Source organism: Doryrhamphus excisus, linkage group LG13 (assembly GCF_037039965.1).
Source record: "Doryrhamphus excisus strain RoL-2023G ecotype Guam linkage group LG13, RoL_Dexc_Guam_v1.1, whole genome shotgun sequence".
Classification (NCBI taxonomy): Eukaryota; Metazoa; Chordata; class Actinopteri; order Syngnathiformes; family Syngnathidae; genus Doryrhamphus; species Doryrhamphus excisus.
The window spans coordinates 616,132-642,377 of NC_136369.1; the positions used below are offsets into that span (position 1 = coordinate 616,132).

A 26,246-nucleotide genomic window follows, 5' to 3' on the forward strand; every position below is an offset into this window, starting at 1 on the left:
TAAACCAAAGACCTGGGATTTATTCCCTTAATTGGGAATCGTATTATTAGAATGATTATTTTTTGACTTCCACTTTCCTCATGCAGGTATGGACTTCCCACACTAGTGTGCCAGTCGCCTCCTTCTGGACGTTTGGTGTCTACTATACACTCAATTGGAGTCCACCTGCAGTAAATTCAGTTGACTGGACATGATTTGGAAATACAATAACTGTCTATATAAGGTCCCACAGTTGACTGTGCATGTCAGAGCACAAACGCCAAGCATGAAGTCAAAAGAACTGTCTGTAGACCTGCGAGACAGGATTGTCTTGAGGCACAAATCTGGGGAAGGATACAGAAACATTTCTGCTGCTTTGAAGGTCCCAATGAGCACAGTGGCCCCCATTATTCGACCAGCCAGGATAGAAGGAAAAATGAATGCAGCAATATTTTCATCCAGGATATCTCTATATATTGTTGCATTCATTTTTCCTTCTATCCTGACTAGTCTGCCAGTTCCTGCTGCTGAAAAACATCCCCACAGCATGATGCTGCCACCACCATGCTTCACTGTAGGGATGGAGGCCACTGTGCTCATTGGGACCTTCAAAGCAGCAGAAATGTTTCTGTATCCTTCCCCAGATTTGTGCCTCAAGACAATCCTGTCTCGCAGGTCTACAGACAGTTCTTTTGACTTCATGCTTGGCGTTTGTGCTCCGACATGCACAGTCAACTGTGGGACCTTATATAGACAGTTATTATCTCAAGGATGATCAGTGGAAAAAAGATGCACCTGAGCTCAATTTTGAGCTTCATGGCAAAGGCTGTGAATACTTATGTAAATGTGATTTTTTTGTTTTCTATTTTTAATAAATTCAAAAAAGTAAAAAAAAAAACTTTTTCACATTGTCATAATGGAGTATTTTGTGTAGAATTTTGAGGTAAGAGATTAAATTAATACAATTGGGAATGAGGCTGTAACTTGACAAAATGTGGAAAAAGTGAAGCGCTGTGAATACTTTCCGGATGCACTGTATGTGCCCTGGGATTGGCTGGCCACCGGTCCAGGGTGTACCCCGCCTCTCGCCCCAAATCAGGCTCCAGCATACCCCCACCCTAGTGAGGATAAGAGACATAGAAAATGAATGAATAACTAAACCATGTTGGTGTCATTCAACAGCTGTACTGTAATCTTACCTTGTCTAAGCTGTTGGGACCAAATTCTTGAGCGTCAACATCCTTCAGTATTCTGTTAAATGGATGGTCAAATTTATATCTGGCCCTAACGAGCCCTAGCCAGCCCTAGCCAGCCCTGGCCCCAACTCGCCCTAGCCAGCCCTGGCCCCAACTCGCCCTAGCCAGCCCTGGCCCCAACTCGCCCTAGCCAGCCCTGGCCCCAACTCGCCCTAGCCAGCCCTGGCCCCAACTCGCCCTAGCCAGCCCTGGCCCCAACTCGCCCTAACTCGCCCTAGCCAGCCCTAAAGAGCCCTGGCCCCAACTCGCCCTAGCCAGCCCTAACTCGGCCCTAAAACCCTCCTCCAACCATAGCCCTAAAACCCTAACCCAAACATTCAAACGAGATCTATGTTGACTACTTACCCAACGGCGCAGCGCAGACTACTCATGTTTCCTTCGGTTAGCTGGTCCGTTGATACCACCATTCTCTGCCAGTCTGTCTTCTTCCTCTTTTGTTTCAACGCTCCAAGGCGTATTACTGCCCTCCACAGGTTGGGCACAAGTGTAAGAAGGCTGGGGGGGCTGGGGCGAGGGAGTGGGGGGCTGGGGTGTGGGACGGGGGAGGCTGGGCCTAAATGTAGAAGGCTGGGGGGCTCGGGGACTGGGGTGTGGAAGGCTGGGCCCAAATGAGGAAGGCAGGGGGTGAGGGAGGGGGGAGGCTGCTATTTCTACTTGCTATGTACTGCCAACTAGGGGTCACTTTAAAGTAATGCTATTCTACTCGGTAAATACCACCATCTCGTGGTCACTTTAATGGACTGCTGCTTCCAACAATGCAATCTCAATGGGCGACGTTTTTCGCCAGTAACTCCCCAACGAAAGGTCGTATAAACATAGAACCGACTTCTGCCTACACAAATTCAGCTGCAAGCTTTCCGTTGAGACCCCCAAGCCAAACAAACTTGGGTGCCCTCATTCCATCCCAAGACCTGCAAAACATCCTTACCGCCAAAGGACAAAACCCCTGAGACTCCAGCGCTACCCCCTGGGTCAGCACCCAGCGCAAACGCACGAGGAAAGAGAAAAACCTTGACCAAGGTCAGCCACCGGGAGAGGAATCCGGCGATTACGGTGACCAGCTGTCCCTGCTCTTGGATCTGATGGCGCGAGGGGAATCGGTTCCCCCCACTCCCCCACCAACCCGGGCCACAGAGGCCCTTCGGCGTTGGGAGTCAGAATTCGCTTTCTGTTGAGAACCCTAAGAAATTGAAAAATAGAATCCAGGAATATGAACCTGTAAAACCTGTAAAACCTCATCCCAAGACCTGCAAAACATGCTTACCGCCGAAGGACAAAACCCCTGAGACTCCAGCGCTACCGCACGAGTAAAGAGAAAAACCTCGACCAAGGTCAGCCACCGGGAGAGGAATCCGACCATTACGGTGACCAGCTGTCCCTGCTCTTGGATCTGATGGCGCGAGGGGAATTGGTTCCCCCCACTCCCCCACCAACCCGGGCCACAGAGGCCCTTCGGCGTTGGGAGTCAGAATTCGCTTTCCGTTGAGAAACCTGTGAAACCTGTGAAACCTGTGAAACCTGTAAAACCTGTAAAACCTGTAAAACCTGTAAAACCTGTAAAACCTGTAAAACCTGTAAAACCTGTAAAACCTGTAAAACCTGTAAAACCTGTAAAACCTGTAAAACCTGTAAAACCTGTAAAACCTGTAAAACCTGTAAATCCTTATCCCAAGACCTGCAAAACATCCTTACCGCCGAAGGACAAAACCCCTGAGACTCCAGCGCTACCGCACGAGGAAAGAGAAAAACCTCGACCAAGGTCAGCCACCGGGAGAGGAATCCGACGATTACGGTGACCAGCTGTCCCTGCTCTTGGATCTGATGGCGCGAGGGGAATCGGTTCCCCCCACTCCCCCACCAACCCAGGCCACAGAGGCCCTTCGGCGTTGGGAGTCAGAATTCGCTTTCCGTTGAGAACCCTAAGAAATTGAAAAATAGAATCCAGGAATATGAACCCTGTGAACCCTGTAAAACCTGTAAAACCTGTAAATCCTCATCCCAAGACCTGCAAAACATCCTTACCGCCGAAGGACAAAACCCCTGAGACTCCAGCGCTACCGCACGAGGAAAGAGAAAAACCTCGACCAAGGTCAGCCACCGGGAGAGGAATCCGACGATTACGGTGACCAGCTGTCCCTGCTCTTGGATCTGATGGCGCGAGGGGAATCGGTTCCCCCCACTCCCCCACCAACCCAGGCCACAGAGGCCCTTCGGCATTGGGAGTCAGAATTCGCTTTCCGTTGAGAACCCTAGAGAAATTGAAAAATAGAATCCAGGAATATGAACCTGAATATGAACCGACATTGCTTCAAACAATATTATGTGTGTTAGCCTGTTAAACTATTCAATCTGCAACATTTTACACACACACTGAATGTTGAACCTGAATTTGCCAACAAATAGTTTAACGTCTGTCACCCCCTTGTGACAGCTCTTAGTTTTCCTCAGTTCCTCGTTCATGCCCTTGTTTTGTATTTCCTTCCTGTGTTGCTCTGCTGTGTTTTCAGTTGATGTCCATTATCTCCCGCACCTGTTTCTCATTATTTGTGATGCCTATTTGGTTCAGGTGCGCGCTCCTTTCTTTGTTGGGTCATTGATGTTGTTTTCTCTGTTGAACATGCTAGTGCGTTGGTCTGCTGCATAGTATCAACAATAAATGCCTTTTTACCTGCTATTGGGTCCTCATCTCTGCATCCTGGGGTCGTGCCGTAAAGCTCCCAAGCCGGAACGTGACAACCTCTCTGTGCTAACCACAAAAAAGAAAAATAATTATCTAACCAGATCATTTAACTTTGAGACAGACAACATGTGGTGCTAAAGTTAGCTTTCTGCTTGTTTAAAGCATCGGCAGCTTACCGGAGCAAAGGTAGCTTAACACACAGCCAGTGCAATCCTAGCCTCAAGAGGCTGACACTGCACTTCCTGCAAGCCCTCCAAAATGCACGCCAGGTCCTCAACAACCAACCCCGCTGCAAATTAAAACAACCATGGCTGCGGTCACATGATGCACCGTCACCGGTACACGCCCAGTAATTTTATGCCTACCTTTCACATACGCTGCTGATGGCACGACAGACCAGAGCCCGCCACCGGAGCGCGCCAACACAGCCTCGACAGGTGAACAGCAAGGAACAATGAGCGCCCCGGTGACGCCAAGACCCATCAATAACCCTGGCACCGCCTCGCAATCGAGCCCCAACAGCTGATGCCAATTCAGGTGGAAGCGCAACAACGCTCAACCTACCAAAAATGCTGCACATGTAATTCATGTGGCAGCAAGAATATCTGTATTCATTAGTGCAGTTCATTAGTGGAGTGGAGTATTTTGAGGTAAGAGATTAAATTAATACAATTTGGAATGAGGCTGTAACTTGACAAAATGTGGAAAAAGTGAAGCGCTGTGAATACTTTCCGGATGCACTGTATGTGCCCTGGGATTGGCTGGCCACCGGTCCAGGGTGTACCCCGCCTCTCGCCCCAAATCAGGCTCCAGCATACCTCCACCCTAGTGAGGATAAGACATAGAAAAGAGTTTCTACCGGAGTGTCCACCAAACTTGACCTAAGAACCCAATGTAGCATGAAAACCAAATAAGACCTGAGACTAGTGTGCTTGGATATACGCAGCGCTCACTTTTGCATCACATCTGCCTCCCGTTTCTGCTGCTCAGTCGAGCGGTCGGAGTCTTTGGAAGTGAATTTAGCCTCATGATCACCACGAGGACATTTGCTCGGAATCAGCATCTGCAACAATTGCATGTGAAGTCTGGTGCGAGTTAAGACTAGAATGAGAGATCGCCTACCTTGAGTTCAGCTCGAAGAAGAATCTGACTCTCTGGGGAGGCGCCATCCAGATGGAACCACTGATCCAGGACCAGTTCTGGTTCCGAGAGCAGCTCTCTGATTGGGACGACTAAGGAACCCATGGGCAACGTCCAGCTGTGAGAGAGCTGGAGAAACAAAGTGTAAAGGTAGTAATACAAGTCAAGTTTGTTGATATCACATGGTGGAAATACTAAAAATAATATTGTTAACTTACCTTGACAACAACATTCTCTTCTCTAGGGTCATGAACCAGGAAGCAGAACGCCTCATTCCACTGAGGTGATGTCGTGCGATCACACACCTACAGCAAAGATGGACGTGTTAGTCCCGGATGCCAATACCCTGGTTATTATTTGGCTAGTTGCCACGCTTAGTAGTCTCACAGTAGTTTTGTGGGATGTTTTTCCAAGAAGCATATCCGCTCCCCCTTTTGGCTCTTTTCCACCTGTTGACACGCCACATGGGTCATAATAAAACACAGATCATGCCTCCTCAGTACCTCCTCGACTCACTTACTGGTAAACCATCTGCTTGTTCGATGAAGACAAACAAAAGTCCCACAGATGGAACGGCTTTGTTCTGGTAGGACTGCCTGGAGTAGAACTTGAGAATCTGAAGAGAATGGTTCGATATTAGTATTTTTTATAGTTGAATGAAGCATTAGTACGCTTTTTCTTCTTCTGGAAGCACCCCCCTTATCCAGTTGGTCTGCCTCCGAGGCTGTTGGAAGCCATTCCAGGATCAGGTGAACGCGACCTGACTTGACATCACTGAGCGTGTACTGATACACTGATACATAAAACACACACAATCCTTTGAATGCTTGAACAATTCAATGACAATAATATAAGCCGTTTCCATACCTGATCCGTGTACTGAGAATCAATTATGTCCTTCAGTTTGACCTTCAGCCTGCATGTTGAGAAACATGACAATTATTTCAACCACTTGATAATGGAATGGATTTCTTTTCTCTAATTCATGTTTATTTTTATTTATTTACACTGCAATATTTGATATTTATACATATATATTTAATATCATTTGCGTTCTACATGAATGTTCTAAATGATTCCAACCATATCAAATTCTACAACCTGTCTTTAATATACTGTAAGTGTGTGACATAATTTTTCTTGTGAATCGGACAATAAAGTGTAGATAAAGGAGGATGGCGGTGCTCTTCTCAATACTGGCATCGCTGCGCTGGAGGTAGTAAGCAGTATTATCAAGCAGTTGCAGTATGTGACAGTATCGATAATAACAACACTACTAATGTGTACTGGAAGCAGTACCTTCCCATAAAGTCATCCTTCATGTCCATGTCTTTATCAAACACCTCCAGATGTAACCTGATGGAGCAACAAAACTCATCATTTATCATCTGGTACATGTATTCATAATGTGACGAGTTGCTACTTTACTGTGGCCAGCAAGCTTTCTACAAATGGATTAAGGATTAAATATTCTAAAACAAAAGATGCAGATTGGGCATTGATACTTTTATGTTGAAAGAACTCAATTGTACATCAATAACTCCTGTAACCACAAATCTCACTCTCTCAATTTCTGCGGCAGTTTTTCCTTGTGTATGGAAGGCATCAGCTGTCATTCAATATATAAGAACGTAGATCCTTGTCCGTTTCCAATTTCAAACCAATCTTCGACTTGAAAAAAGGTTTTGACACTGTAAAGCATAGAATAACCTAAACCATGTTGGTGTCATTCAACAGCTGTACTGTAATCTTACCTTGTCTAAGCTGTTGGGACCAAATTCTTGAGCGTCAACATCCTTCAGTATTCTGTTAAATGGATGGAGAATGCTGCACATGTAATTCATGTGGCAGCCAGAATATCTGTATTCATTAGTGCAGTCCAAAAAAGGAAAAGCAAGGCGATGGGGGCAGAAGGCATACCATGGAGCAGTCCAGAGACAAAAGAACTCCCAAAATCAGCTGGAGGAGGTCGCGGTCCACTGGGCAGTACACTGAAAAAAAATTTGGAGTGCCATTTACTTGAGCAAAGCTAGGTAACAATTTGCACGCACAATTCCCAAGCAACTTTTCCTTGGGAAATACTCTGGTCAAATTTACTTTTTTTGAATGAAAAAGGTACTCTTTGCTAGTAAATTTGACCCCAAACTACCCTTGAATCTACTTCAAAATCCATATAAATGTACTCGCTTTTCAGGATTGTTTAACTAGTTTTCCCTGACTTTATTTGGAGCAAATTATAAGTAATATTTACATGATTTAAGCTACCACCTACACCACTTTTCTAATATGATTGTGTAGTATTTTTTTTAAGATGGCCTTCTTTGAATGAAATGATCTTAACACATCTTCTACAAAACATTATTTCAAACCAGAACAGCTTCACTGCATTTGTACTAAAGCTGTATTTACTTCCAGATGGCGGTGCACAAAAACACAACACAGCCACAGGTTGAGGCACCTGTGAAATTAATTCAACATTTCATAACTAAACCAAAGACCTGGGATTTATTCCCTTAATTGGGAATCGTATTATTAGAATGATTATTTTTGACTTCCACTTTCCTCATGCAGGTATGGACTTCCCACACTAGTGTGCCAGTCGCCTCCTTCTGGACGTTTGGTGTCTACTATACACTCAGTTGGAGTCCACCTGCAGTAAATTCAGTTGATTGGACATGATTTGGAAATATAATAACTGTCTATATAAGGTCCCACAGTTGACTGTGCATGTCAGAGCACAAACGCCAAGCATGAAGTCAAAAGAACTGTCTGTAGACCAGCGAGACAGGATTGTCTTGAGGCACAAATCTGGGGAAGGATACAGAAACACTTCAGCTGCTTTGAAGGTCCCAATGAGCACAGTGGCCTCCATCCCTACAGTGAAGCATGGTGGTGGCAGCATCATGCAGCAGCAGCAGGAACTGGCAGACTAGTCAGGATAGAAGGAAAAATGAATGCAACAATATATAGAGATATCCTGGATGAAAATATTGCTGCATTCATTTTTCCTTCTATCCTGGCTAGTCGAATAATGGGGGCCACTGTGCTCATTGGGACCTTCAAAGCAGCAGAAATGTTTCTGTATCCTTCCCCAGATTTGTGCCTCAAGACAATCCTGTCTCGCAGGTCTACAGACAGTTCTTTTGACTTCATGCTTGGCGTTTGTGCTCTGACATGCACAGTCAACTGTGGGACCTTATATAGACAGTTATTATCTCAAGGATGATCAGTGGAAAAAAGATGCACCTGAGCTCAATTTTGAGCTTCATGGCAAAGGCTGTGAATACTTATGTAAATGTGATTTTTTTGTTTTCTATTTTTAATAAATTCAAAAAAGTAAAAAAAAAAACTTTTTCACATTGTCATAATGGAGTATTTTGTGTAGAATTTTGAGGTAAGAGATTAAATTAATACAATTGGGAATGAGGCTGTAACTTGACAAAATGTGGAAAAAGTGAAGCGCTGTGAATACTTTCCGGATGTACTGTATGTGCCCTGGGATTGGCTGGCCACCGGTCCAGGGTGTACCCCGCCTCTCGCCCCAAATCAGGCTCCAGCATACCCCCACCCTAGTGAGGATAAGAGACATAGAAAATGAATGAATAACTAAACCATGTTGGTGTCATTCAACAGCTGTACTGTAATCTTACCTTGTCTAAGCTGTTGGGACCAAATTCTTGAGCGTCAACATCCTTCAGTATTCTGTTAAATGGATGGAGAATGCTGCACATGTAATTCATGTGGCAGCCAGAATATCTGTATTCATTAGTGCAGTCCAAAAAAGGAAAAGCAAGGCGATAGGGGCAGAAGGCATACCATGGAGCAGTCCAGAGACAAAAGAACTCCCAAAAACAGCTGGAGGAGGTCGCGGTCCACTGGGCAGTACACTGAAAAAAAATTTGGAGTGCCATTTACTTGAGAAAAGCTAGGTAACAATTTGCACGCACAATTCCCAAGCAACTTTTCCTTGGGAAATACTCTGGTCAAATTTACTTTTTTTGAATGAAAGAGGTACTCTTTGCTAGTAAATTTGACCCCAAACTACCTTTGAATCTACTTCAAAATCCATATAAATGTACTCGCTTTTCAGGATTGTTTAACTAGTTTTCCCTGACTTTATTTGGAGCAAATTATAAGTAATATTTACATGATTTAAGCTACCACCTACACCACTTTTCTAATATGATTGTGTAGTATTTTTTTAAGATGGCCTTCTTTGAATGAAATGATCTTAACACATCTTCTACAAAACATTATTTCAAACCAGAACAGCTTCACTGCATTTGTACTAAAGCTGTATTTACTTCCAGATGACTGTGCACAAAAACACAACACAGCCACAGGTTGAGGCACCTGTGAAATGAATTCAACATTTCATAACTAAACCAAAGACCTGGGATTTATTCCCTTAATTGGGAATCGTATTATTAGAATGATTATTTTTTGACTTCCACTTTCCTCATGCAGGTATGGACTTCCCACACTAGTGTGCCAGTCGCCTCCTTCTGGACGTTTGGTGTCTACTATACACTCAATTGGAGTCCACCTGCAGTAAATTCAGTTGACTGGACATGATTTGGAAATACAATAACTGTCTATATAAGGTCCCACAGTTGACTGTGCATGTCAGAGCACAAACGCCAAGCATGAAGTCAAAAGAACTGTCTGTAGACCTGCGAGACAGGATTGTCTTGAGGCACAAATCTGGGGAAGGATACAGAAACATTTCTGCTGCTTTGAAGGTCCCAATGAGCACAGTGGCCCCCATTATTCGACCAGCCAGGATAGAAGGAAAAATGAATGCAGCAATATTTTCATCCAGGATATCTCTATATATTGTTGCATTCATTTTTCCTTCTATCCTGACTAGTCTGCCAGTTCCTGCTGCTGAAAAACATCCCCACAGCATGATGCTGCCACCACCATGCTTCACTGTAGGGATGGAGGCCACTGTGCTCATTGGGACCTTCAAAGCAGCAGAAATGTTTCTGTATCCTTCCCCAGATTTGTGCCTCAAGACAATCCTGTCTCGCAGGTCTACAGACAGTTCTTTTGACTTCATGCTTGGCGTTTGTGCTCTGACATGCACAGTCAACTGTGGGACCTTATATAGACAGTTATTATCTCAAGGATGATCAGTGGAAAAAAGATGCACCTGAGCTCAATTTTGAGCTTCATGGCAAAGGCTGTGAATACTTATGTAAATGTGATTTTTTTGTTTTCTATTTTTAATAAATTCAAAAAAGTAAAAAAAAAACTTTTTCACATTGTCATAATGGAGTATTTTGTGTAGAATTTTGAGGTAAGAGATTAAATTAATACAATTGGGAATGAGGCTGTAACTTGACAAAATGTGGAAAAAGTGAAGCGCTGTGAATACTTTCCGGATGCACTGTATGTGCCCTGGGATTGGCTGGCCACCGGTCCAGGGTGTACCCCGCCTCTCGCCCCAAATCAGGCTCCAGCATACCCCCACCCTAGTGAGGATAAGAGACATAGAAAATGAATGAATAACTAAACCATGTTGGTGTCATTCAACAGCTGTACTGTAATCTTACCTTGTCTAAGCTGTTGGGACCAAATTCTTGAGCGTCAACATCCTTCAGTATTCTGTTAAATGGATGGTCAAATTTATATCTGGCCCTAACGAGCCCTAGCCAGCCCTAAAGAGCCCTGGCCCCAACTCGCCCTAGCCAGCCCTGGCCCCAACTCGCCCTAGCCAGCCCTGGCCCCAACTCGCCCTAGCCAGCCCTGGCCCCAACTCGCCCTAGCCAGCCCTGGCCCCAACTCGCCCTAGCCAGCCCTGGCCCCAACTCGCCCTAGCCAGCCCTGGCCCCAACTCGCCCTAACTCGCCCTAGCCAGCCCTAAAGAGCCCTGGCCCCAACTCGCCCTAGCCAGCCCTAACTCGGCCCTAAAACCCTCCTCCAACCATAGCCCTAAAACCCTAACCCAAACATTCAAACGAGATCTATGTTGACTACTTACCCAACGGCGCAGCGCAGACTACTCATGTTTCCTTCGGTTAGCTGGTCCGTTGATACCACCATTCTCTGCCAGTCTGTCTTCTTCCTCTTTTGTTTCAACGCTCCAAGGCGTATTACTGCCCTCCACAGGTTGGGCACAAGTGTAAGAAGGCTGGGGGGGCTGGGGCGAGGGAGTGGGGGGCTGGGGTGTGGGACGGGGGAGGCTGGGCCTAAATGTAGAAGGCTGGGGGGCTCGGGGACTGGGGTGTGGAAGGCTGGGCCCAAATGAGGAAGGCAGGGGGTGAGGGAGGGGGGAGGCTGCTATTTCTACTTGCTATGTACTGCCAACTAGGGGTCACTTTAAAGTAATGCTATTCTACTCGGTAAATACCACCATCTCGTGGTCACTTTAATGGACTGCTGCTTCCAACAATGCAATCTCAATGGGCGACGTTTTTCGCCAGTAACTCCCCAACGAAAGGTCGTATAAACATAGAACCGACTTCTGCCTACACAAATTCAGCTGCAAGCTTTCCGTTGAGACCCCCAAGCCAAACAAACTTGGGTGCCCTCATTCCATCCCAAGACCTGCAAAACATCCTTACCGCCAAAGGACAAAACCCCTGAGACTCCAGCGCTACCCCCTGGGTCAGCACCCAGCGCAAACGCACGAGGAAAGAGAAAAACCTTGACCAAGGTCAGCCACCGGGAGAGGAATCCGGCGATTACGGTGACCAGCTGTCCCTGCTCTTGGATCTGATGGCGCGAGGGGAATCGGTTCCCCCCACTCCCCCACCAACCCGGGCCACAGAGGCCCTTCGGCGTTGGGAGTCAGAATTCGCTTTCTGTTGAGAACCCTAAGAAATTGAAAAATAGAATCCAGGAATATGAACCTGTAAAACCTGTAAAACCTCATCCCAAGACCTGCAAAACATGCTTACCGCCGAAGGACAAAACCCCTGAGACTCCAGCGCTACCGCACGAGTAAAGAGAAAAACCTCGACCAAGGTCAGCCACCGGGAGAGGAATCCGACCATTACGGTGACCAGCTGTCCCTGCTCTTGGATCTGATGGCGCGAGGGGAATTGGTTCCCCCCACTCCCCCACCAACCCGGGCCACAGAGGCCCTTCGGCGTTGGGAGTCAGAATTCGCTTTCCGTTGAGAAACCTGTGAAACCTGTGAAACCTGTAAAACCTGTAAAACCTGTAAAACCTGTAAAACCTGTAAAACCTGTAAAACCTGTAAAACCTGTAAATCCTTATCCCAAGACCTGCAAAACATCCTTACCGCCGAAGGACAAAACCCCTGAGACTCCAGCGCTACCGCACGAGGAAAGAGAAAAACCTCGACCAAGGTCAGCCACCGGGAGAGGAATCCGACGATTACGGTGACCAGCTGTCCCTGCTCTTGGATCTGATGGCGCGAGGGGAATCGGTTCCCCCCACTCCCCCACCAACCCAGGCCACAGAGGCCCTTCGGCGTTGGGAGTCAGAATTCGCTTTCCGTTGAGAACCCTAAGAAATTGAAAAATAGAATCCAGGAATATGAACCCTGTGAACCCTGTAAAACCTGTAAAACCTGTAAATCCTCATCCCAAGACCTGCAAAACATCCTTACCGCCGAAGGACAAAACCCCTGAGACTCCAGCGCTACCGCACGAGGAAAGAGAAAAACCTCGACCAAGGTCAGCCACCGGGAGAGGAATCCGACGATTACGGTGACCAGCTGTCCCTGCTCTTGGATCTGATGGCGCGAGGGGAATCGGTTCCCCCCACTCCCCCACCAACCCAGGCCACAGAGGCCCTTCGGCATTGGGAGTCAGAATTCGCTTTCCGTTGAGAACCCTAGAGAAATTGAAAAATAGAATCCAGGAATATGAACCTGAATATGAACCGACATTGCTTCAAACAATATTATGTGTGTTAGCCTGTTAAACTATTCAATCTGCAACATTTTACACACACACTGAATGTTGAACCTGAATTTGCCAACAAATAGTTTAACGTCTGTCACCCCCTTGTGACAGCTCTTAGTTTTCCTCAGTTCCTCGTTCATGCCCTTGTTTTGTATTTCCTTCCTGTGTTGCTCTGCTGTGTTTTCAGTTGATGTCCATTATCTCCCGCACCTGTTTCTCATTATTTGTGATGCCTATTTGGTTCAGGTGCGCGCTCCTTTCTTTGTTGGGTCATTGATGTTGTTTTCTCTGTTGAACATGCTAGTGCGTTGGTCTGCTGCATAGTATCAACAATAAATGCCTTTTTACCTGCTATTGGGTCCTCATCTCTGCATCCTGGGGTCGTGCCGTAAAGCTCCCAAGCCGGAACGTGACAACCTCTCTGTGCTAACCACAAAAAAGAAAAATAATTATCTAACCAGATCATTTAACTTTGAGACAGACAACATGTGGTGCTAAAGTTAGCTTTCTGCTTGTTTAAAGCATCGGCAGCTTACCGGAGCAAAGGTAGCTTAACACACAGCCAGTGCAATCCTAGCCTCAAGAGGCTGACACTGCACTTCCTGCAAGCCCTCCAAAATGCACGCCAGGTCCTCAACAACCAACCCCGCTGCAAATTAAAACAACCATGGCTGCGGTCACATGATGCACCGTCACCGGTACACGCCCAGTAATTTTATGCCTACCTTTCACATACGCTGCTGATGGCACGACAGACCAGAGCCCGCCACCGGAGCGCGCCAACACAGCCTCGACAGGTGAACAGCAAGGAACAATGAGCGCCCCGGTGACGCCAAGACCCATCAATAACCCTGGCACCGCCTCGCAATCGAGCCCCAACAGCTGATGCCAATTCAGGTGGAAGCGCAACAACGCTCAACCTACCAAAAATGCTGCACATGTAATTCATGTGGCAGCAAGAATATCTGTATTCATTAGTGCAGTTCATTAGTGGAGTGGAGTATTTTGAGGTAAGAGATTAAATTAATACAATTTGGAATGAGGCTGTAACTTGACAAAATGTGGAAAAAGTGAAGCGCTGTGAATACTTTCCGGATGCACTGTATGTGCCCTGGGATTGGCTGGCCACCGGTCCAGGGTGTACCCCGCCTCTCGCCCCAAATCAGGCTCCAGCATACCTCCACCCTAGTGAGGATAAGACATAGAAAAGAGTTTCTACCGGAGTGTCCACCAAACTTGACCTAAGAACCCAATGTAGCATGAAAACCAAATAAGACCTGAGACTAGTGTGCTTGGATATACGCAGCGCTCACTTTTGCATCACATCTGCCTCCCGTTTCTGCTGCTCAGTCGAGCGGTCGGAGTCTTTGGAAGTGAATTTAGCCTCATGATCACCACGAGGACATTTGCTCGGAATCAGCATCTGCAACAATTGCATGTGAAGTCTGGTGCGAGTTAAGACTAGAATGAGAGATCGCCTACCTTGAGTTCAGCTCGAAGAAGAATCTGACTCTCTGGGGAGGCGCCATCCAGATGGAACCACTGATCCAGGACCAGTTCTGGTTCCGAGAGCAGCTCTCTGATTGGGACGACTAAGGAACCCATGGGCAACGTCCAGCTGTGAGAGAGCTGGAGAAACAAAGTGTAAAGGTAGTAATACAAGTCAAGTTTGTTGATATCACATGGTGGAAATACTAAAAATAATATTGTTAACTTACCTTGACAACAACATTCTCTTCTCTAGGGTCATGAACCAGGAAGCAGAACGCCTCATTCCACTGAGGTGATGTCGTGCGATCACACACCTACAGCAAAGATGGACGTGTTAGTCCCGGATGCCAATACCCTGGTTATTATTTGGCTAGTTGCCACGCTTAGTAGTCTCACAGTAGTTTTGTGGGATGTTTTTCCAAGAAGCATATCCGCTCCCACTTTTGGCTCTTTTCCACTCTTTTTCACCTGTTGACACGCCACATGGGTCATAATAAAACACAGATCATGCCTCCTCAGTAACTCCTCGACTCACTTACTGGTAAACCATCTGCTTGTTCGATGAAGACAAACAAAAGTCCCACAGATGGAACGGCTTTGTTCTGGTAGGACTGCCTGGAGTAGAACTTGAGAATCTGAAGAGAATGGTTCGATATTAGTATTTTTTATAGTTGAATGAAGCATTAGTACGCTTTTTCTTCTTCTGGAAGCACCCCCCTTATCCAGTTGGTCTGCCTCCGAGGCTGTTGGAAGCCATTCCAGGATCAGGTGAACGCGACCTGACTTGACATCACTGAGCGTGTACTGATACACTGATACATAAAACACACACAATCCTTTGAATGCTTGAACAATTCAATGACAATAATATAAGCCGTTTCCATACCTGATCCGTGTACTGAGAATCAATTATGTCCTTCAGTTTGACCTTCAGCCTGCATGTTGAGAAACATGACAATTATTTCAACCACTTGATAATGGAATGGATTTCTTTTCTCTAATTCATGTTTATTTTTATTTATTTACACTGCAATATTTGATATTTATACATATATATTTAATATCATTTGCGTTCTACATGAATGTTCTAAATGATTCCAACCATATCAAATTCTACAACCTGTCTTTAATATACTGTAAGTGTGTGACATAATTTTTCTTGTGAATCGGACAATAAAGTGTAGATAAAGGAGGATGGCGGTGCTCTTCTCAATACTGGCATCGCTGCGCTGGAGGTAGTAAGCAGTATTATCAAGCAGTTGCAGTATGTGACAGTATCGATAATAACAACACTACTAATGTGTACTGGAAGCAGTACCTTCCCATAAAGTCATCCTTCATGTCCATGTCTTTATCAAACACCTCCAGATGTAACCTGATGGAGCAACAAAACTCATCATTTATCATCTGGTACATGTATTCATAATGTGACGAGTTGCTACTTTACTGTGGCCAGCAAGCTTTCTACAAATGGATTAAGGATTAAATATTCTAAAACAAAAGATGCAGATTGGGCATTGATACTTTTATGTTGAAAGAACTCAATTGTACATCAATAACTCCTGTAACCACAAATCTCACTCTCTCAATTTCTGCGGCAGTTTTTCCTTGTGTATGGAAGGCATCAGCTGTCATTCAATATATAAGAACGTAGATCCTTGTCCGTTTCCAATTTCAAACCAATCTTCGACTTGAAAAAAGGTTTTGACACTGTAAAGCATAGAATAACCTAAACCATGTTGGTGTCATTCAACAGCTGTACTGTAATCTTACCTTGTCTAAGCTGTTGGGACCAAATTCTTGAGCGTCAACATCCTTCAGTATTCTGTTAAATGGATGGAGAATGCTGCACATGTAATTCATGTGGCAGCCAGAATATCTGTATTCATTAGTGCAGTCCAAAAAAGGAAAAGCAAGGCGATGGGGGCAGAAGGCATACCATGGAGCAGTCCAGAGACAAAAGAACTCCCAAAAACAGCTGGAGGAGGTCGCGGTCACAACACAGCCACAGGTTGAGGCACCTGTGAAATTAATTCAACATTTCATAACTAAACCAAAGACCTGGGATTTATTCCCTTAATTGGGAATCGTATTATTAGAATGATTATTTTTTGACTTCCACTTTCCTCATGCAGGTATGGACTTCCCACACTAGTGTGCCAGTCGCCTCCTTCTGGACGTTTGGTGTCTACTATACACTCAATTGGAGTCCACCTGCAGTAAATTCTGTTGATTGGACATGATTTGGAAATACAATAACTGTCTATATAAGGTCCCACAGTTGACTGTGCATGTCAGAGCACAAACACCAAGCATGAAGTCAAAAGAACTGTCTGTAGACCTGCGAGACAGGATTGTCTTGAGGCACAAATCTGGGGAAGGATACAGAAACATTTCTGCTGCTTTGAAGGTCCCAATGAGCACAGTGGCCCCCATTATTCGACTAGTCAGGATAGAAGGAAAAATGAATGCAGCAATATTTTCATCCAGGATATCTCTATATATTGTTGCATTCATTTTTCCTTCTATCCTGACTAGTCTGCCAGTTCCTGCTGCTGAAAAACATCCCCACAGCATGATGCTGCCACCACCATGCTTCACTGTAGGGATGGAGGCCACTGTGCTCATTGAGACCTTCAAAGCAGCAGAAATGTTTCTGTATCCTTCCCCAGATTTGTGCCTCAAGACAATCCTGTCTCGCAGGTCTACAGACAGTTCTCCTGAGCTCAATTTTGAGCTTCATGGCAAAGGCTGTGAATACTTATGTAAATGTGATTTTTTTGTTTTCTATTTTTAATAAATTCAAAAAAAAACTTTTTCACATTGTCATAATGGAGTATTTTGAGGTAAGAGATTAAATTAATACAATTGGGAATGAGGCTGTAACATGACAAAATGTGGAAAAAGTGAAGCGCTGTGAATACTTTCCGGATGCACTGTATGTGCCCTGGGATTGGCTGGCCCCCGGTCCAGGGTGTACCCCGCCTCTCGCCCCAAATCAGGCTCCAGCATACCCCCACCCTAGTGAGGATAAGAGACATAGAAAATGAATGAATAACTAAACCATGTTGGTGTCATTCAACAGCTGTACTGTAATCTTACCTTGTCTAAGCTGTTGGGACCAAATTCTTGAGCGTCAACATCCTTCAGTATTCTGTTAAATGGATGGAGAAATCATTTCAATTATGGCAACTACAAAATCTAAAATCATCACAATGGTTAGTAGTCCAAACGACAAAGCTGCTTGACAATATTTGTTGGGGTTTTTTTTGTTTTGTTTTTTTAAACAAAACACTCAAAATCAACTTAGTTCTTAACCCTAAGATGCATGAGTGACTGGACCCTACACTCTTCCATAAGAGTCCATATTTCTTGAAATGTATAAAAGCTAAGTTAAAAATTTGAATGGTATTATATTAAAAACATGTTTTTTTCGGAATAACTGGAATATGAAATGATAAAAAAAATCATTGTGAAGATATTTCAAGAAAACAACCTGACTGGGTCATTTTTGACCCACTTATGCATCTATGGGTTAATACACATTTTTCATCTGTGTCTTGAAACCTAACCTAAACAAAACTCTTTGTTTCCTCACAACGGGATATCGTTGAGGAACTCCATTATCCAACTCATTAAATCAATAAAACTTAAAAGGCTAAACTGCCATTTCCAGATTCAAATAACCATATACATATTGTAATGTTACCTTCTGTAGGGGTTGGCCACCTTGACCCCGGCGGCGGCCTCTCTGTGGCGCGTCCTTCACCCCAGGTGTCTAGAGATGGTGTATGTGTATAGGTGAAATTAAAGTTCCAAAATTCACTTCCATGGAATACTTGTCACAAACAAAAACTCCCGCTCCCCGACGGTATCCACAAGACTCAGGTCGCTAGCATACTTCAACAAATGTTTAAGCTACACGCGGTTCCCATGGCTTAGAGGACACTGCTGCTGCCAAAATAATCACATAACATATATAAAAGGGACGAATCCTTACACATTTAATAAACATAAAAATCTCCTGTTCTGCAACCGGCTAGCTGGCTGGCAGAACAGCTGGCAGCTAGCTGGCTAACAGCTTAGCTAGCTGGCAGGCTAAAGGTAAGCTAATGCTAACGTCGCGTATGTCACATTATGACACTGACGTAAACATTGAACAGGAACAGGAAAGGTGACAGAAAACAAGTCAGATAAGCATATGGCCTACCCATATGGCTCCACATCGATGAATTTCCTTGTTAAACGACTGTCCACGTCGTCTTCCATCGTCTTCCCGTGAAAACATGGCGCCCTCGAACTTCGCCTTGGGAAGTCTGAGCTCAAACGATCCTCTGACGCATGCGCAGAATGGCCACTGTTAGTAGCTGCTGCAATCAATTACAGGTGTGACCGGTGGACCAGCCTCCTGCCATAGAAGGGAGTTCTGTAAAACAAAAAAAGGAGGGAAAGCGCAGTCAATATGCTTTCAAACTATATAGAATTCAGCCTGCTGTCTGCTTTAGTTTTTTGAATATGAGCCTCTGACGTTGAAGGCCATGTGCTACTTAAGCTAGCTCAATGTATGCCGTTTAAAGGTCACTTAAAGCCTTTTCACAATTATAATGTTTTAATAGCGTGTACAAAGAGTACAGAGAGTTTGCATACTTACTACTCACACTTTATTGCGTGTGAGTGCAGGTGCGTAAGAAGCAGGTTGCCCTCAGGCGTCCCTCTTTTATTTGAAACCTCTCGATAGCGTGCCGGGCGGGGCTTCCGGCCGTCCGTGCTTCATCTGTTTCCGGAAAGTGCGTCATGTTTCAGGCCAAGCGTGGCCCTTTAAGAAAGATGTGTGCTGTAGTTCTGCGTTTTTGGCACCAGGTGTCTCTGTTCTGCATGCAGCGCTTGCAGTGGGGCCGTACCCTCTCGCATCGTTATGTTTGGGGCCAATAACGTTTTTGTCATAAAATGCTTGTTGAGCCTCTGTAGTGCGGTTAGAAAATAAGAGGGGAAGAACTAATTGTATTTATAAGGGAGTAATTCCATGACTACTATATTGGGGGGAAAGTAACTAATAGTAGTACATTATAAGTGTGTAAGTAAGTCAAAAGGCCTCTAAGGGGCAACAACGGCTAAAAGCCACTAAGTGTACATAAAAAACTTACAATACTGTAATACTGTATATTACTGTATATTATGCACACTCACTACACACATCCAGCCGGGTACTGACATTTGTGTGTATTTGCTTGTACACAGTGTGAACGCACTTAAGTGCAAGTATGCAAGTGTATGTTAAAAGTTGGCTTCTGCATGCATGTGCTTCTACCATATAAGACCATTCCCTCGGGAAAGAGACGCCCACAGGAGGACTGAGGCTTCCAAAAGAAGACTTTGACTTTGTACCGCCCATAAGCGAGATAGGTCAGAGTCATCCAAGCTCTCGTCCACCTGTTATTTTTGGAGAAAAGGTCTCTGATTTGCTGTGCTAACCCACTGTTCTTTTAAGGAGAAGGACCTTTGGTCAAGCAACTTTTTCCTACGGAGCGACAAATTCTTGGAACTCCGCACCAAGTGCCTGATCTACCCACTATTGCTTCATTTTCCAAGCATCTTCAACTTTGGAAAATCAAACCCGTTGCCACTGATTGTGATCATTTTTAACTTGTCCACTGCTGCTGATTTGTTGTGTGTTATTATCTATTGTATGTTATAATGTTGCATTTTTACATAGTTGGGTAGCCACAAATTATAACTGCTAATTCATTATTGTAGTATGTCATAAGTCTGTAATTCTGTCATCATTTATCTTTTATTCTTAGGCAGGAGAGCAACGTGCAATTCAACAAGCACTTTATATTTCTGTTCTAGTTCTCTCAGTATTATAAAATGACCATTGTTGGTATTTCATGATTGTAAAATGTTTGGAGAATTGTCAAATGAAAATAGCACTTTACAGCATCTAGTGTGCACTTAATTTGCAATATAATACGCATGAAACACATAACCTTGCATGTTTTATGAATAATGTGATTTATATGTTCAAAACCAAGCTGCCAATGGGAAGTGCAAATTAGCCATACGGCTATCATCTCCCATGTCCCATTTTTTCAAAAATCAATCAATCTACACATTTCTTACATATAGTACCTTTAAGACTGACAGCACTCAGTCTGTGACCATCGCTGTCTATGGTCCTGAAGTCTCAGACAGGTCACAGCCCAGAAGGTCCTACAATCAAACACATAGGATTTCTGAACATTTACACCTCTGATCACAACAGTCATAGTACATAGTACATAGTACATAGTACATAGTACATAGTACATAGTACGGCTGACTTGGGGGCGAGAGGCGGGGTACACCCTGGACCGGTGGCCAGTACACCACAACTGTAATGTAAAGTATTACAATATCAAATTGCATTTTGTGAAAACAAACTAAATGATGCTGTAAATAGTACAGGCTATAGACATTAAGCAAAACATCACATTAAAACATAACCATCTCAAATGATCCTTACTAATAACAATTCATGATTGGCAATGTTTACAAACATTAGGCCTAGCGTGCTGGAGGCTCCTAGCGTACTGCCTAAGAGAGAAAAATGCAACATGGACATGTTTGACAATCTAGCGGACTCAAAGGTAGCACCAAACCAGTGGTATTATATGAATCTTGAGATTTCAACCAATCCATTGACACCAAATACATCATGCTTGCTGACCGGGAAAGGAGTGAAAAGTTGTTGCAAAGTTGAACTGTTTTACCGCGACGTGACCATAGACTTTTATTTCAACTGTATGTGGTGCAGCTAATTGTTTTGGAGTATCATGCTGTATAAGAGGAAAAAAATACAAGAGTGACACTTTTGACAATATAGCGGACTGAGCTTTAAAACTACTGCCAAACCATCATATATCTTGAGATTTCAATGAATTCATCCATACAAAATACATCATGCTGACTTACCGGGAAATGAGTGAAAAGTTCTTCCAAAGTTGTAGCCTGTCAGTGCGTCTTCTTTGTTCTGATTGGCAGAGTGGTGGAGCATACCCATACATTCATTTATTTGCTGCAACAAATCATCAACAATGACATCACACTTCATTGAAAGGCCGTTGATGAAATATAATGTAACATAAAGTAACACTGGGAAATGTTCTGTTACTTACGGTAGCCTACATGGCAATTCTCATTGTCCTGCATTCACAATGGTAGATTCATTGAAGTTACAGTCATGATTTATTTGTCAGTCATACTTGAATTGTCACAGACAGTCTTGGTCCATGTGACTATCAAAAAGAGCATAGGCCAGTCTTAAATCTTGACTAATGTTTTCATTAGGCCTACTTCAAAGAATGGACTGTCTATCTATTCAAGTTTTTGGCTTTTGATATGCAGACATGAAATGGTTCAAACATTGGCTCTCATAAGCCACCAGCATAGGCTTGTAGAAGTGTATCCGACAGGCCTGGAGCCCCGAGGCGGCCTGGAGGTGTGACCAAATGCCGCTGCAAGCTCCAGTAGAGTACCCAGTGTGTCAAGAAAAGAAAGAAAAAGTGACAAAGTCCCAACGGGGCCAGTTTAAAAGTGTATCCGACAGGCCTGGAGCCCTTAGGTCTCAGGATTGGAAGGAGGCATTTGAAGTGGCAGTCAGATGGATGCGCAAGAACTTGCCCAGAGTCAGACAGGAGGTTATTGATCAGGCAGAAGCCATGATCATAGCCTGTGCGCCGCAAAATTTACAAATTTCCCCACTGAGGGACGAATAAAGGCATATCTTAAAAAAGAGAGAATGTGGTGCAAACGTAAGCGGTGATTGAAAGGAGACAACAGTCACAGCGACTAGTACTAGAGATTCCTGAACCCCGACAAATACAGTCGGTGGCAACTATGACAGAGCAGGTAGAAGAGGAGGTACCTGCACCGCTTGTAGAGATACAGTCTACACCACTACCGGAATTGTCACCCCCACCAATAGTTGAGACAATACCCCTACTTTCTCCTAAACCTAGGAGAAGACCAAGAAAGGAAAGAGAGAATGAAAAAGAAAGAGAAAGCGAGACAAGGATGGAAGAGCGGACCCGAGTAGAAGAAAGAGAGAGGAGCGACAGGGGGATATTGATTGAAGAGGTGATGGGGGAACAGTTGGATAACACACCAACATTGGTCCCTGGAGAAAGAAGGGAGCAAGAAAGAGAAACTTCCCCGGAAATGTCGGAGCTAGCATATAGTTGGACGATAGAGAAGGACAATGTGGAAGGATCATTGAGATCGGATGATGAGGAGGAAGGAGGGGAGATCCCAATGTCTACAAGGTTCTACACAAAACGCCATAAGACAACGAGCCAAAAGAATGTGGACTGGATTCTCTGGGTAGAGAAGAAGTGGGTGATTATAGGGAATTCTAACTTGTGTAGTTTCCCCGAACATGAGCTGGAAGATTTGCAGATCGAGTGTTTTCACAAAACGCAGTTTTGCTATGCTACTTGCTAAATAGCACCATCTAATGGTCACGTTAATGTACTGCTATGATACTTGCTAAATAGCATCATCTATTGGTCACTTTAATGTACTTCTGCTTTCTACAATGTTATCTCAATGGGCGACGTTTTTTGCCAATAACTCCCCAACGAAAGGTCGTATCGACTTGGAACCGACTTCCGCCAACACTAATTCAGCCACGAGCTTTCAAACCATCCGCGACTCTTTACGACTTCCGGTTCCCGAGATACGGCCGTCATAAGTACGTTTTTTGAGGATTACGGCCACTACCGGTGGTCACAGGAAGTCGGAAGTGGTCCCAAACGAATGCGACCCTACCCAAGGTGGCGTTGTTGGTCATATTAGCCATGCATATCATTCCCTGCAACTCCCTCGTCATGTCACACAAGGATAAAATTGGAATATGAAAAAGGTTGGAATTTCTTAGATTACGCTTAGATTACGAGTCTGACGACTATCGTATATATTTTACCAGATTAAAGCACACAGTCGACTTTTAAGGCACATTTAAGGCATATTTTTACAACCGCAACTTTGTGGCTAAACTTGATATGATACGACTTCAGGAGTGTTTGCCTTTGTGGTTGAGCTGTAAATGTGACTAACAATATTCACTTGCCTGCAGTACATATTGTGTAAAAGTGCTGAAGGGAAAAAGGTGGGCATACGGCAGTTCAGCATATAAAAGGCAGCTATAAAAGTACAAACAGCAACAAACAGATGTCATCGCCTTGCAAAATCTTCAACAAGTCAACAAGGTATGTAGACATGAAAGGTGTTGTTTGTGTTGTCATGATTACAGGTTTATGTAGTTACTTTGTTGTACAAGTATAAGGTGTACCAGTTCCATCCTACACTAAAACTCAACTTCCAAGGCGTGCTAGGTACGGTCCTCGGTGGTATGCACTCCAAGGACCTCCAGTTTATGCAGTCGGCATAATAAAAATCAATCAAAAATAAAAAGTTCAGATATAAAATTAATAAATACAAATAAAAATACGGTGCCATACTGAGTTGGCAAGGGGCTACTTTGTCCCTTATTACAGTGTAATAAGGGAAAAATAGAAAAATAGTGTGTCAGATGTGGAGTCAATTGATGGTAGCTTGCCCCAAGCTAACCCCGTCTTTGCCAGCATGTGTGGTCGCTCACTCAACTTAACCTGGCGTGTGTGCACCACTGTGGAAGCCTGCAGTCAACCTTTCTTGACACTCCTCCCTCCCTGTGAAATATGTAAACCAGGGATGTCCAAAGTGCGGCACTTGGGCCATTTGTCGACCACATTTTATGGGCATGTGAAGGGCACATTTTAGAAACAAAACTGAAAAAAAAGCATAAGAAAACGTAGAAATGTTGTTACAGCAAAGACTGCTCAAACTATGTCAAATTCAGACTTCAAAAAATGTACCGATGGAAGACCAGCCCATTTCCATTTTACCCATGTTTATGACCCGCACATCTATATCATCTAAATGATACGTATACCGATCATTTAGATGGGTGAACAGATACAGATAAGATAGTGGTGTAGTCGCTCATCCCTAATGGTAACCAAAGTACCGCTGTATTTGTATTGTAGTTCATTTAGCCTTTTATGCTTGAAAATGATGACATTTGTGATGAATTCAAATTTGCTTAAGTATGCGTTTATTTTTGTAATAATGTTGCCGCTCTTTGAACTTTGCCGCTGGAGCCAAACTGTTCAGGTATGTGCCAAACAGTAAATAACGTGTTTTCATACAATGAAAGGTCAGTCAACATGGTGTCCCTTATTTATCTTTGTGACGGCTGGCAACTTTAACAGCTTGTGTACATTTGAAATCCTAATAAATGTAATGTTCTCTGCCACAGGTTGCTGTGCTGGACGACACAATGAAGTTGTTGGTCTTGGCCTTAAGCGTTGCTCTGCTCTTCACGGCTGGTGAGTGTGCTGCGGATGTGCTGCCATCACATTCACGGCGTAACAGACAGAAGCACGAAAGGACAAAAAGGGTGATGTAAAAAAAAAAACACAATAAAACAAGATAAGTGAGTACATTTGTACTTCCTCAGGTGAAGCCTTGAGGTGCATCGGCTGTCTTTATGATTTTGGACACGAAGAAGACTGTTCCAACAAACCAGAGATTTGTGAACGTCATGAAGGAAACTGTGGTGAATTTCAAGCCACCAAAACAAGTGAGTGTACTACATCATCGTTCAAGAGCCAATCAGCATTCTTACTGTTCATTATGCAGATGTTGGTCAAGCCATGAATGCAGTGGTAACCCAACCAGCTAAATGTCAAGGAAAATAATCTGGTTCAAAAGTCATCCAGAAATCCCAAATGACATTGGCTGTGCTCTACGTCACATCACAGCAGTGTTGCTGTTAGCAATAATGTAATAATGCTGATGCTGTTTTTCTTTCTCTGTCAGCCCCAGTGGTGCGTAAGTGCATGTCTGATTCCGAGTGCCTACTGCATTCACGCTATGCTGTCCACAGCAAACCCTGCTGCAAAGAAGAACTGTGCAATGCCAGCCCTTCACAATAAGAGGATGAATTTGGGCTCCTCCTGGCAGACCACATTCTTACTAGTTTAGTTCTCTTCTCAAGCATTTCAAAAAGAATTAAAAAAAATACATTTGACTGTGTATGTGTGTATGTGTATGTGTGTGTGTGTGTGTTTGTGTGTGTGTGAGACGCTTCAGGTTCTTCCTGCAGAAACAGCCTTCGTGATAACAATGAAGCCATGAGTATTTCTTGGAGGGAATTGGCTTGATGTGAAGTACTCACTTTCATCAACCTGTACATTTGAACGATTCATTGAATCAATTTTCTTTGGGGTCACGGGTGCTTTGGGATCCTATCCCAGCTCAACTGCTGTTCCAAAATCCTAAAAACTCCCAATTCTATTCTATAGTCTCCCAACTCTATCCATTCTGATCTCCAACAGTGGCATTGCACGGATGGTTTGTCTGGGTAGTGTTTGGCCATTCCATTTTTTTTAGAGAACCAGCAAACTGGCCAATCAACAAAACCATCCCAGCCCCAAAGAGGATAGCGTCCCTCTCCAGTTAGAATGGATGATGGATGATCAAAACGAGGAGTGTAAAGAACTGGAGCCACTGTGCTGAGTTGACCACACAAATGTAGCTTTGCCCTTCAGAAAAAGGAAACGTTTTTGTGAAAAGACACCCCAACATACACTACCTACACACCTCGAGTCGTATCTACTAGCAGGAGTGTTACCAGCACCAGAGCAGCACCAGACCAAGGGGGAATCTGGACCAGCAGCAAGGATTACACAGGCCAGGAGACACTGCGTAACCTTAAGTTACAATGGCTGTGGATTAAGA

General features: G+C 44.2%; 1 protein-coding gene and 2 long non-coding RNA genes across 11 annotated transcripts; 1 reads left to right on the top strand and 2 right to left on the bottom strand.

Moving 5' to 3' along the window:
- Nucleotides 1–8,601: 8,601 nt before the first annotated feature.
- On the bottom strand, nucleotides 8,602–16,483 carry LOC144901624 (extended synaptotagmin-1-like). Of its 8 annotated transcripts, XM_078795738.1 has the most exons (13): nucleotides 16,366–16,483; nucleotides 16,200–16,272; nucleotides 15,745–15,801; nucleotides 15,313–15,361; nucleotides 14,966–15,061; nucleotides 14,823–14,894; nucleotides 14,654–14,740; nucleotides 14,418–14,564; nucleotides 14,249–14,358; nucleotides 14,024–14,120; nucleotides 13,661–13,724; nucleotides 13,472–13,584; nucleotides 12,829–13,361 (listed from the first exon to the last, which is right to left on the bottom strand). In XM_078795738.1, the coding sequence occupies exons 3-12, from the start codon at nucleotides 15,771–15,773 to the stop codon at nucleotides 13,487–13,489; spliced, it is 849 nt and encodes a 282-aa protein (XP_078651864.1). In that variant the 5' UTR covers nucleotides 15,774–15,801; nucleotides 16,200–16,272; nucleotides 16,366–16,483; the 3' UTR covers nucleotides 12,829–13,361; nucleotides 13,472–13,486. The 8 variants fall into 8 exon arrangements, 6 of the variants coding, with proteins under 6 accessions (XP_078651866.1, XP_078651869.1, XP_078651864.1 ...); XM_078795740.1 differs by lacking the exons at nucleotides 12,829–13,361; nucleotides 13,472–13,584; nucleotides 13,661–13,724; nucleotides 14,024–14,120 and adding exons at nucleotides 8,602–8,757; nucleotides 8,872–8,942; nucleotides 10,436–10,532 and having other exon boundaries at nucleotides 16,366–16,476; XM_078795739.1 differs by lacking the exons at nucleotides 12,829–13,361; nucleotides 13,472–13,584; nucleotides 13,661–13,724 and adding an exon at nucleotides 13,776–13,867 and having other exon boundaries at nucleotides 13,966–14,120; nucleotides 16,366–16,476.
- A 1,652-nt stretch (nucleotides 16,484–18,135) lies between these two features.
- LOC144901615 (uncharacterized) lies at nucleotides 18,136–19,159 on the bottom strand. Of its 2 annotated transcripts, none has more exons than XR_013629667.1 (3): nucleotides 19,074–19,159; nucleotides 18,637–18,852; nucleotides 18,136–18,204 (listed from the first exon to the last, which is right to left on the bottom strand). It is a non-coding gene; the product is annotated as an uncharacterized LOC144901615 (long non-coding RNA). The 2 variants fall into 2 exon arrangements; XR_013629666.1 differs by having other exon boundaries at nucleotides 19,078–19,153.
- A 5,601-nt stretch (nucleotides 19,160–24,760) lies between these two features.
- On the top strand, nucleotides 24,761–25,535 carry LOC144901629 (uncharacterized). The gene is made up of 3 exons (XR_013629686.1): nucleotides 24,761–24,832; nucleotides 24,964–25,086; nucleotides 25,326–25,535. It is a non-coding gene; the product is annotated as an uncharacterized LOC144901629 (long non-coding RNA).
- Nucleotides 25,536–26,246: the final 711 nt, after the last annotated feature.